We start from the raw sequence: 12,343 nt of genomic DNA on the forward strand, positions 1-12,343 counted from the left end.
ACTGATCACATTTCATTTCACAAAATTCATTAGAACTGGTAGCTGTTCAGAGCAAAGTTTTTTAAGTTTATAAATGTCAGGCATATGAGGATAAGTCATTCTCTGAATGTTCTTATAATTAATTAATGATCTAATGTAAACACAGTGTTATTGCGCGATCCCCTACTGTTAATGTGATTATTTACTTAATGGTGTGGCCCAACAGTAATGGGTAATAAGACCACATTCATTTTACTACTTAAATGTGTTCTCTCTAATAGAACTTTGTGATCCTAAGAGTAATCTCTGACAGTTGATAGGATAATATTCTGGAAAAATTTAGAACAACTCTCTACACAAGTAATCAAAACAAATCCTTCTCAGTCATTTTATATTATCCACATCCATGGCAAGATATAAAATCAATTTCCCAAAGGAACCCCAATCTCATACAAAAGCACAAGCTTGCAACAACAAAATATTTCTCTCTCTCTCTCTCTCTCTCTCTCTCTCTCTCTCTCTCTCAAAACCCCCCCACCCTTTTCCTGTCTCTCTCTCTCTCTCTCTCCAAATTACATTAAAACATAGGGCCTATTGGCTAATGGCAAATCCTATACCCATACACATTGCATACTTATTGGTTCCATCCATCAGTCCATAAGGTTATAAGGAAGCCTTAATAAATAATAGTGTACACAGCATTATGTTAAAAACAAATTATCACTATGCTGCTATATATCATTTGTACGTAGACAGTCTAAATGTAATTACTATTTTGAAACAAGCTAGTGCATCCCCATTTACACTAAATAACTGCTCCTTATCTCCTACAGTGAACTTATAGGCTGATTTTTAATTGCAGTAAAATCCATTACACCCATCTTATTACACACAGTTCTGTTCATGCTGGCATTCAATATTTTCTCCAGACTGTGGGGCACAATTGGTAACACTGAAGGTGCTAAGTATTTATTGTTTACACTCAGTAGACACCAGTGATCTAATGAAGCTCGTTTTCTGCAATTACTTTCATTTCTCAATGTCATATTTAGTTATTTTAGCCATCAGTAGAAAGATTGGTTTTTGTAGCTTTTCACACTAGTCTATCCATGGCAAGTAACTTCCGTTAGTATAACTATGACAACATACATTCATTTGAACATACTAATAGTATTCAAGTTTTGGTCTCCCTCTCCAAATTTTATCTCCTGTCCTCCCTTCCTTTTAGATTAACTATTCCTTCATACCGCTTCATTCATAATCTGAATTACCCACCAAATCTTTGGTGTTCCTCCATGATATAACATTTCAAACACTTATATTATCTTGTTGTCTGCATTGTGTACCATGTCTCACTTTCACATGATCCTGATACTTACAATTATGGTTGATGTTCCCATGTTTCTCTTTATAAAAACCTTTTCTTACTGTTTCCTGTATTTTTAGTTTGGTAATTTGCCGTTATTTTGCTGTCCAAACAGCAAAGCTCATCTGCTAGTTTTAGTACCAGTATCTAATTTCTTACTCATTACCTGACTCTCAAATACACTCTATTTCTGTTACGCTTCTTTCACTTTCATTGATAGTCATTTTTAACACACTTCAAAACATTATCCATTCCATTAAGAGATCTTCCAAATGCTTTGCAATTTTAGACATAACTTCAGTGTCATCAGCCGAACTTAAAGTTTTAATTTCTTCTTCCCAAACTTTAAAGCATTTTTTAAATTCTTCCTCGGTTGCTTTTACTGCTTTTTCACTGCACAGATGGATTAATATGAGAGATCACCTAAAACCCTTCCTAAATTTTTACCTTTCATGTCATCTGACTCTCACGACTGCTGTCTGGTTTATGTACATATTTTCTGTATTTTGTCTTTGACCACATCAGAATGTAAAAGAATATATTTCAGTCAGCATTATCAAAAGATTTGTATAAAACTTAAAATGCTATAAATGTGGGTTTTGTCTTTCTTCTACCCATCTTTTAAAGTCTGCCTCTTCCACTCTGCCCTTTGTCTTTTAACAGTCATTTCATTCTTCTATAGATAACTTCTACTATAATTTTGCAACTATGTTCTACTGAACAGACAGTTCACTAATATTCATTCCTGTCAGCACATGATTTCATTTGTATTTGTATTATTACAGTTATCCTGAAGTCTGAGGGTATTTTGCCTTTCTTGTGTATCCAGCATAACAGGTGGAACAGTTTTAACACCTTTGATTCTCCCAAGGATCTTCATAGTTTAACAGAATGCTGTAATGTTGCCTTACTGCACTTATCCTTTAATGTTCTGTTAAATTTCTTCTTATTGGAGTATTGCATCACCCAGTTCACTTACGGCCGGTCGCTGTGGCCGATCGGCTCTAGGCGCTTCAGTCCGGAACCGTGCTGCTGCTAAGGTCGCAGGTTCAAATCCTTCCTCGGGCATGGATGTGTGTGATGTCCTTAGTTTAATTAGGTTTAAGCAGTTCTAAGTCTAGGGGATTGATGACTTCAGATGTTAAGTCCCATAGTCCTTAGAGCCATTTGAACCATTTAGTTCATCTACACCCATTTCCTCTTTCCTTGACATAAAACTGTATCTGAGGTTCTTTTATTTATACAGCCCTTCCATTCATTCATTCCTACTTTCACCCTTCTATTCTTTGCTTAGTAATTGACCTTAATAGTTCAACAGAATATTCTCCTTGGAATATTACATCATCCACCTCATCTACATCCACTTCCTCTTACATTTACTCAAAGTTGCCTTCTAGTTTCTTTTCTTTATACAACCCTTCCATTCATTCCTTCTTAGTTTCAGCCTTACATTCTTTGCTTAGTATGGCTTGCCATCAGAGCTGCTCTCTTTCATCCAATGATTTCTTTAAGGTTTTCCTTCTCTGCCTTTGTCATTTCATCTTTCAAAGTTGCCCATTCATCTTTTATTGTATTTCTTTCTCCAGTTTCAATCAGCAATTACCTGATTTCCCATTTTAAACTATCAAAAATCTCTGGTTGTTTCCACTTATCCAAGTATCATCTCCTTAATTTCCTAGATTTCTGCAATTTCATCATCTTTAATCTGTCCCCCTTGTGAATTGCGGGTGTTGACAGATAATGAAAGTTTCAAAGATAAACTGAAATGGTATCTTCTTCACAGCTCCCACTCTACAGATACATTTGTGAATGGATAGTATGTAGTTGGATTACATTTATCACATTTTGTTGTAGATTAAAGATTTTAAAAAAAATCTAGTTAAGTAAATAGCCAGCATGTAGCCATTTTTTTCATAGAGAAAACATATCTTATTTGTAAACATACTGGCAATTTCCACATAATATTAAATTGTCATGAACATAATCCACGAACATGGAAAAACTGTACTCAAGACAATGAAAAAATTTGCGTCAAGTTAAAATACTAGACATACAAATCACTTATTTGTATCTCTAGAGCATTCAAACTTTGCACCTATTTTGTGGAAGGAAACTGGAGATCATACACCGAAGCAATTATTCTTAGCTAGAGTTCACACCTTGCCATTCTCTAAAAAGAGTGCAAGAGTTTGGAAGTTGTACTCCAGTGATTGTATTACTTTAGATCTAAAACTTTTAACTGAGAATCCACTGTAATGCCATACATAAATGCTATAAATGTAGATTAGGAAGACTTTCTAGATTTAAAGCAGATAGATTTAAAGCAGCTTGTAATGGTCATGTTCATGCCTAGTGAAATTGCTTTCAAGATTTTTTTATATGACATTGAACTAACCTGTTACTGATACATAGCTTGTGATGTTAGAAAAAGCATGGTTATGGAATCATGGTGCCTCACATTGGTAGAGAAATGTCATGTTAATTTCTTCATCTTCAGAGAACAATCTGGTTGGGCATTTGCATAGCAGCTGTTTGTCTAATTATCCACAGAAACAGACAACCACTAAATTTACTTCCACCTTTGCAAGTGTTTAGTGTGCCTAATCTATCAGATGTGAAATTGTGTAATACCAGGGTCTCAAATACCTTCTTCTGTAGTGAAAATGCGAAAAATGTAGAAGCACAATGACACTATCGACTATAGTGTTTCCATCCAGCTGAACGGGAAGAGAGGAATATTAGGGTATAACGTGTCATCAATACTGGTGTCATTAGAAATGGAACACAAGTTCAGGATGTTTCAGGGATGGGAAAAGGAAATGGTCCTACTCTTTCAAATAAACCTTCCCAGCATTTGACTAAATCTCTTCAGGGTAATGATGAAGAACCCAAATCTGAATGGCTAGATGTGGATTTGAACCATCGTCCTGAATGCGAGCCCAGAGTGCTACCATTCCATCACTTTCCTCAGTCCATCTGGCTCACAAACAACTGTCAAAAATATCTTCATGTGCCCTCATTTCAAAATGTGGTTTGAACTTCAGCTCACACAAGTGCAAAGCTTTTTCATTTGATGTTACAATCTGCCACTACTTCTAGCATTGTCAGCCAAATTCTGGCAATTGAGATACCTTCACACCAAGGAATCTAATAGGCTCCCCCCATGACGAGCAGAAGACAAGCAGACACCAGTCACGGAGACAGCACACAAATAACTATCTGTGAACCAGTAGCGAATCCATGATCTTGGTCGGGGGGGGGGGGGGGGGGGGGGGGGTCACACACAACTACGTCTGTACCGACTACAATAGCGAGAAAACTTTGGAAACTGTTAAGTCTGAAAGTTATGTTGCAATTTTCATTTTTTTTTTACTGATGATTATTAAAAACAGGTGTAGCTCTGAAGTGACAATGGCTGTTATTCTCTCATAATTGTCTGTATTTAAAGTGAAAGTTAAATCTAATCTTTTAAATGGAGGTTTAGCATCATTGAACATCTATTTTCGAATAATGCAAGGAACAGGACAGCGCAAACAATGTAAAATTCAAACAAGGCTGGGGAAAATTTTAAAAACGAAATGGTGCGTCAAAATAAATGATTGTGAATTATGCTGGGAAGCGAAATTTAATTTTGACTTTCGATCTTCTCAATAGAAAATCACCAGAACTTTACTCAAGACCAATAATAATCTTTTAGATAAGGTTCGAATAATAATAGACCAATATCTCTTGTTAACTAATAATACAAAGATATTTCCTTGCGTCTCAGATTACGAGATATGAATTGAGCGCTGTCTAGCGACAATGCTACACACTATCGTAGTGGATAAATAATTACTGCTTCGGTACGGTTAGGTGATGTATCCGTGAGTGCCAGTGAGTTATTACAAATGAATATATTTTAACGTTCAATTTTACTGTGTTACGTACAGATATTTTCACTTTGTATTATTTTGAATAGGTTGCTACGTTAATATACTCAATATCTACGAATCGACAACTTTTATCAGAAGCTATGACTCCTATGTTTGAGAATAAGTTTTCGAGGCTGTTACCTCTCGTAGTCTGGGAGAGAAGCAACGGGTGGTACCAATATGTCAAAATTCTGAAGAACATGTCCATATGGGATTTCAAAGTAGGCAAGATATTTATCTCCAGCCTCTTCAACGGAGTGAATTGTGTCGGAAACTCCTCCATTTTGAGAGAATCTCCAGAGAAGGTAAGCAATGAAAGTGCATACGTAAAGCGAAAAGATGTCTATAGTGTTAACGTTAGACACACTAAACGACGGAAAATTTTGCAGGTACTCGATGTGTTAAAGCTTTATCTTGCTCTTAAACTTGGAAGTGGTATGGTTATTACTTGCTCGCTAGCGTCAGACTTCAAAAGCCGGATTATGTCGATGTACGAATCATTCTACACTGTAGTGGATAAAGAAGATATGGTGATGGAACCATGCCCTCAGCTCTCGTACCGAGGCCTTCCCTGTAATTCCGGTAGCGTGAAACAAACTGGGATGATCAAAACTGAATACATTGATAAAGTATAACTTGTTTCAAATTGCATTACATGGTTTGTACTTCTAATGAACATATGCACTCAATTTGCAGGTTTACCAGAGGTGCCCAGACAACAAGAACATAGGTACAAAGACGAGGACTCGCCTTCTACTAGTAGTGCTGGAACAGCCTTGGTACGTCGCCCAGTGGCTTACCGTATCATCCAAGGCGCCGCGCAGATGTGTGATAAATTCCTAGACTACGTGCCACTTATCGGAAATGATACGTTTCCCTGGATGTCTACAGCAGAGAGACAGTAAGATTCCGTGTAAAATATTTGCAGAAGGGCAGTTATTTGAATGTCATAGCTGCCAGTAGCGTTTAGTAATTGTAAAGCAGCTAGGTCAGAATATGAAACAAATTATGAAACGGTACCAAATATGTCGAATATCTGAAGATAACAAAAATATTTCGAACGACAGTAACTTAATGCCTTAATAAAAAAAACAAGTTTTGAGACAAAGTTTGTACTTACTAATGTCTAAATTCTTTAATACCATTGTTTTCCTTTCGAACAGAACGAACCGGAAAAAAACTAGCAGGTACCATAATGGTTCCCCCCCCCCCCCCCCCCCTATGAATACTGTCTGTTTTATGCTGAAATAAGTTCCGCGAAAATACCGCAATTCATTGTGAAGAAAGTTTGCTACTTAGATACCAACAAACGTATGGCTCCTTGTATGAACATGTGAGGCTGAATAAGATGACAAACTAGAATATTACTAGTTACTCGTTAAATTTTGGTTATTGCGCAGCACATAGCATAATTCAGTGAGGGTTTCCAAACCATTCGGTTATCAAAGGAAAGAATAGGGTTAGCCAACATAAACATAGATTTAACCGGTCTGTCTTGTCTGTCTGTCTGTCGTTATTCAGTCGAAGCAGTTTGTGTGTGACATGGATTGATGTTGAAAGGGTATTTAGCAGATGCAGAATGCTACACGTAAAGTACAAATGGGACATTCCAGCAAGATTTCTACAGCAATAATTGCATGGAATACTTTAATACTAATGATCAGCTATTCTGTTAATGACAGTTGCAGACTCATTACACCATAGTATATCAGTACCTAAAGGATGTGACACTTAAGTGGTTCATTAAATCGTGTGTACAAGCGCGTGGTTTAATGCTTAACCGGAGTACTCAGTGTTACTCATACTTCATATCTTATAAAGCATTACATGATGCAAAAACAAAAAAAAATATAATTGTGCATCGAGTAAAACTTCTACAAAAGATATTTTCTGGTCTGGGCATGTCGCTACTGACACTTGCTTAAGGTGATACGGCATTGTATATGTTGATGGTTAAGGTAATCCTTTGACACCAGGTTGAGTTTCTGTGCGTTATCTGCTAACGGTATGCGATGTTCAGTGCTTTTCTGACATTAGTAACAATTTGTGGCTGTTGCGAATTAAATGAGAATTATTTGAATGCTATTGCTGACCAAAGATTAGCATCTCTTCTGTGGGCTTAAATTTTATTCATTTTCATCAAAACGAATTTCAAAACCATTTTTAAGGCAATTACTCATATAAGAATATAGTAGCATGGCTACTGGAGTCAATAAGCTACATATTAAAAAATAAGGAAAATGCATACTCGCAAAAGACCATCTCCGATGGATCGTTCCTATGCCTTTCCAAATCGGATAGAGTGCAACAGGATAAATTTCCCTTTGAACATATTTACATGCAATCTGCTTTAAAACATATTTCCTATGTTACTGGTCAAACCCGATGCTCGTATCCCACAGTAATCTATATCCAAAATACTTATAAAATTTATCCAGAAATTATTCTTAAATAGCACTGTATCTAACTAAACTTCATAACTGTAACTATTTTAAAGTTATAGGTTTACAGTAATAGATTAGCCTGTTGAAGAAATCAATTTCTTATAAGATGATCACACGTCAATCGGATTTTTAATTTTTTTAATATTATTGTACGTACGTAAAATTAGGACCTCAAATATCAATCCTACAGAGGTTTTATGCAGCACTCAGAAATTCTCGAGAAAATAGACTTTGAAGTTCTGCGAACGCCTTTAATATCCCAAAGCAAGGCCGAATTTCCCGCAGATAGCGTGACTGTGGTAGCGTGATTACCGGTGATTTGGGTCTCGGGATTCGATCCCTAGCTGCGGTAAATTTTTAAATAAAGAATGTTCTGAGCATTCCCGTTAAGAGTAAAATTCAAAGATGAAATAACAATAATTTGAAAAGTTTTATTCCTTTATCTTTAACAATCCTTTTAAGGCCGGTAATTAAGAATTTGTATATACATTGAAAACTGGATTTTTGTGGACGATATGTAATTAGAAATAAGATGTGCATTTTTCGTAAACAGACGTTTACATTTGGGTTAATTAACACGTACTGATAAAATTTATATTTTATGTGGCGCAGGTACTCGAAGTGAACAAAAAAATTACCGTAACAAGTTACCCAACGTTTACCAGTATCGAGCGCTCCCGATTTTTAGCTGTGTTTATGCGTTTCACGGAAATTCTCGTAGAACACGCATCTTCGTTTAAAAATTTGCATCGGTCAGGAATCGAACACAAGCTGCCTACTTGGTAGGTAAGCACTCCACCACAGAGCCACGTCGCCTGTCGAAAGATAGACTGTACTTCGGGATATTAAAGACGCTCAGAAAAACTTCAAAGTCGATTTTCACGAGAATACTTGACAGTTCAGTCTAATTGCTGAGTTATTTGAGTTCTGAGCTTCACGTACCATGAATTACAACACATTCAATTTCAATACTTCATGGTTATTTAGAGGATTATGGTTGGTTGCCTTTGCCATTCCTGCTGAAAGTTTCTGCACTTACTGTATAAGGCGTAAGCATGTCCTATTCTTGCTTGTATAGCATTGCATGTATAGCATTTCGCGACTCATATTAACTTTAAAATTAATGTAGCATGTAAACTAATCAGGAAAAGGATAAGACCTAGCACCACATTTTATTTTATATATTTTATTTCTAGCGATTTCGGTTTACAGGTATCACTAATCTGGAAAAGCTTGGAAATGAATGCACCTGTAGTACGATTGGCCCCCCCCTCCCCAATGTCAGTGTTGTGCAACTATTGTAGTGAAACGGAAGACTTCAGTGGCACTCCGAAGTACGATTAATGCTTTAACTATTACTACAGAGGGATTTCTTGAACTTCTACAGTGCTGTAACGCTCCACTAAGAACGTTTCTTAAGGAAATCATTGTAGAAAAAGAATTGTTCCTAAATGATTACCATTCAAAAATAATGGGTGCGCGTATTGTTAACATATATTCGGTTGTGGGAAGGACGTTCTTGCACGAACTAAAATATTCTTGCCTAAATTTCATTGCTTACGCGTGTGTAACAGCATTGTCCATAAACTCATACACTCCTGTGAGGCAATTATGCAGCTAAGGGCCCTTCCACACGGGAGGCACTGCATCCAGCTGCAGAGTGCTGAAGCGACTCGCGTTATACTGGACCCTATGCGTCCTTCCACACGGGAGATTCAGAGCTTCGACTTCGGCTCACTGTGCGGCAGTGTAGCTTGTTAAGCGAATCGCTTTCACGCGGGATACAATCAGTCGCTAGTCGCTCGTCGCTCTCCGCTCACAGCTACGGTACACATTGTTGACTCAGCCAGATGCTAAGTACCTGTAAGAACAGTTTTACATAAATGTATTAATGACAACCACCATGTTTTTAGGGAATAATATACAGAAGAAGTGGAAGAATGTGCTGTTATCATGCGTGAGGGATATTAACACGGCAGTGCGCGCGCCTGGAAACGGGACGCGCAAACGTCAAACACGTAGCTGTTCTTTCAGACCCTTAAAGATTACATCGATTTTTAATTACTATCAGACGACTCTTATTGTTATCTTTTATATGTGCCGACAAGATGGCTTCTTTTAACTAATTTTCAGACATTGTATTAATGTGAAGATTTCTCCGTGGTCTGACAGACCAGCTGAGTTTACTGCCGGGTTAAAAGATCTAGAAGTAAGAAGTGGTTCTGCAGCAACTGACAAAACTAAATAGGTATATTTATTCTGGCCTCCTGCCATTTTTATCACCTGTTATACGGTACTCGTATATAATCATATTCAATATAACTGAACGCATTCAAATTCCTTTCTCCTTTGAATGCGGTCAAATTGCATGATTCATTTCACAACATGTTTTAACTTACGTAAAGAAAGTGACACGATTAGAAATGACCAAGCTGAATGGGATAGCGTCGAATTGCGAGTTAGTATTAGTGAGGGAGGGCAGATCCCGTCAAAAACGAAAATAAAGAAGCAACGTTTAAAATCAGACATAATGTTTTACACCGAAGCATTGAACGTAGAGAAGAGAAAGGACAGCATCATCTGAGGAGGATAAACTTTGGCAAAAGACTTGGTAGCTATTCCAGAACACAGCAAGCTTCAGGCAAAACCTGAAATAATGGAAGTGGCCGGTAACTATAAGTTACAGACTTCTACGGTTATGCATCAGCCAAGTTATGCAAACTTCGCAGCACACATGGCACAACAGCGTGATGTTCACCCAGTTGCTTTTTACCCACCCTAGCAGTTTTCCACATACGCCTTTCAAATAAATGAAATACCCCCTCCCCACCCCCCGCAATCCGTCCGTCCTCTGCCCTGCCATCGTAAATAGCACACACACGCACACACACGTTCCTCTGACTCTGTAGAAATCCTCTAAAAACAATCTGACAGTTTGTCAATTTTGAGCCTTTAAAACAACTTCTCCCTTCGTTAATATATACTTCAGTAGTCATACATTTCAGAAAAACTTCCATGACATTAGATTCTATTTTGTTGAGATATGTGTACCCATGACAGATAACTTGTTAAAATTCTATTAAATGTCTCCCCCCCCCCCCTACTCTCTCTCAACAATGAAGTTTTGCACCCACTTCGGAGCAACAACCACCTTCTCATCCACTATTATATACTTTCTCGAGTTTGTGTCAACCAACCGCTAGAATGGTTTCGATACAGCACACAGTCCATTGAGTAATAAAAACTGAAAAACTTCCCAGGATCTGCTATAAGTGTCCTGTGAAGACAATGAAAAGTTCCCACGCTTAATCGAGAATTAGTTATTCGATGACACCAATGCTTTCTGTTCTCGACTTTGCGTTTCTTCATAACAACAATAACAAGAAGTTACTTCTACATCTACGTGATTACTGTGCTATTCACAATAAAGTGCCTGGCAGAGGGTTCAATGAACCACCTTAAAGCTCTCTCTCTACCGTTTCACTCTCGAAGGGCACGCGGGAAAAATGAGCACTTAAATTTTTCTGTGCGAGCCCTGATTTATTTTATCGTGATGATCATTTCTCCCTATGTAGGTGGGTGCCAACAGAATGTTTTCGCAATCGGAGGAGAAAACTGGTGGTTGAAATGTCATGGGAAGATCCCGTCGCAACGAAAAACGCCTTTGTTTTAATGATTGCCACTCCAATTCATGTATCATGCCTGTGACACTATCTCCCCTATTTCGCGATAGTACAAAACAGCTGCCCTTCTTTGTGCTTTTTCGATGTCATCCGTCAGTCCCACCTGATGCGGATCCCACACCGCACAGCAATACTCCAGTGTAGGGCGGACAAGCGTGGTGTAAGCAGTCTCTTTAGTAGACCTGTTGCACCTTCTAAGTGTTCTGCCAATGAATCGCAGTCTTTAGTTTGCTCTACCCACAATATTATCTATGTGATCGTTCCAAGTTAGGTTATTTGTAATTGTAGTCCCTAAGTATTTAGTTGAATTTACAGCCTTCAGATTTGTGTGACTTATAGCGTAATCGAAATTTAGCTGATTTCTTTTAGTACTCATGTGAATAACTTTACACTTTTCCTTATTCAGGGTCAATTGCCACTTTTCGCACCATACAAATATCTTATCTAAATCATTTTGCAAGTCGTTTTGATCATCTGATGACTTTACATCTGCAAACAATCTAAGACGGCTACTCAGTTTGTCTCCTATGCCGTTAATATAGATCAGGAACAATAGAATGCCTATAGCAATTCCTTGGGGAACGCCGGATATTATTTCTGTTTACTCGATGACTTTCCGTCTATTACTACGAACTGTGACCTTTCTGACAGGAAATCACGAATCCAGTCGCACAACTGAGGCGATACTCCGTAGGCACGCATTTTGGTTAGAAGACGCTTGTGAGGAACGGTGTCGAAAGCCTTCTGGAAATCTAAAAATATGGAATCAATTTGACATCCCCTGTCAATAACACTTATTACTTCATGAGTATAAAGAGCTAGTTGTGTTTCACAAGAATGATATTTTCTGAAACCGTGCTGACTATGTGTCAATAAATCGTTTTCTTCCAGGTACTTCATAATGTTCGAATACAGTATATGTTCCAAAACCCTACTGCAGATCGACGTTAATGATAT

The 12,343-nt window shown here is 37.6% G+C and overlaps 2 protein-coding genes across 3 annotated transcripts in view; one reads left to right on the top strand and one right to left on the bottom strand.

Annotated features, from left to right (window-relative positions):
* LOC126191336 (E3 ubiquitin-protein ligase RNF103-like) overlaps positions 1 to 12,343 on the bottom strand; it is a 428,517-nt gene that overhangs the window by 48,327 nt on the left and 367,847 nt on the right. The gene's annotated exons all lie outside the window — the stretch shown is intronic.
* On the top strand, positions 5,127 to 6,356 carry LOC126191385 (uncharacterized). 2 transcript variants are annotated; one of them, XM_049932241.1, is made up of 4 exons: positions 5,127 to 5,221; positions 5,307 to 5,564; positions 5,649 to 5,841; positions 5,956 to 6,356. In XM_049932241.1, the coding sequence occupies exons 2-4, from the start codon at positions 5,361 to 5,363 to the stop codon at positions 6,162 to 6,164; spliced, it is 606 nt and encodes a 201-aa protein (XP_049788198.1). In that variant the 5' UTR covers positions 5,127 to 5,221; positions 5,307 to 5,360; the 3' UTR covers positions 6,165 to 6,356. The 2 variants fall into 2 exon arrangements, with proteins under 2 accessions (XP_049788198.1, XP_049788204.1); XM_049932247.1 differs by having other exon boundaries at positions 5,162 to 5,211.

This window comes from Schistocerca cancellata, chromosome 1, assembly GCF_023864275.1.
Source record: "Schistocerca cancellata isolate TAMUIC-IGC-003103 chromosome 1, iqSchCanc2.1, whole genome shotgun sequence".
Lineage (NCBI taxonomy): Eukaryota > Metazoa > Arthropoda > Insecta > Orthoptera > Acrididae > Schistocerca > Schistocerca cancellata.

Coding starts and splice junctions, on each gene's coding strand:
- LOC126191385 (XM_049932241.1), top strand. CDS start 5,361: ATGACTCCTATGTTTGAGAATAAGTTTTCGAGGCTGTTACCTCTCGTA. Junction 5,565..5,648: donor TGAGAGAATCTCCAGAGAAG/GTAAGCAATGAA, acceptor AAAATTTTGCAG/GTACTCGATGTGTTAAAGCT. Junction 5,842..5,955: donor AGGCCTTCCCTGTAATTCCG/GTAGCGTGAAAC, acceptor CTCAATTTGCAG/GTTTACCAGAGGTGCCCAGA.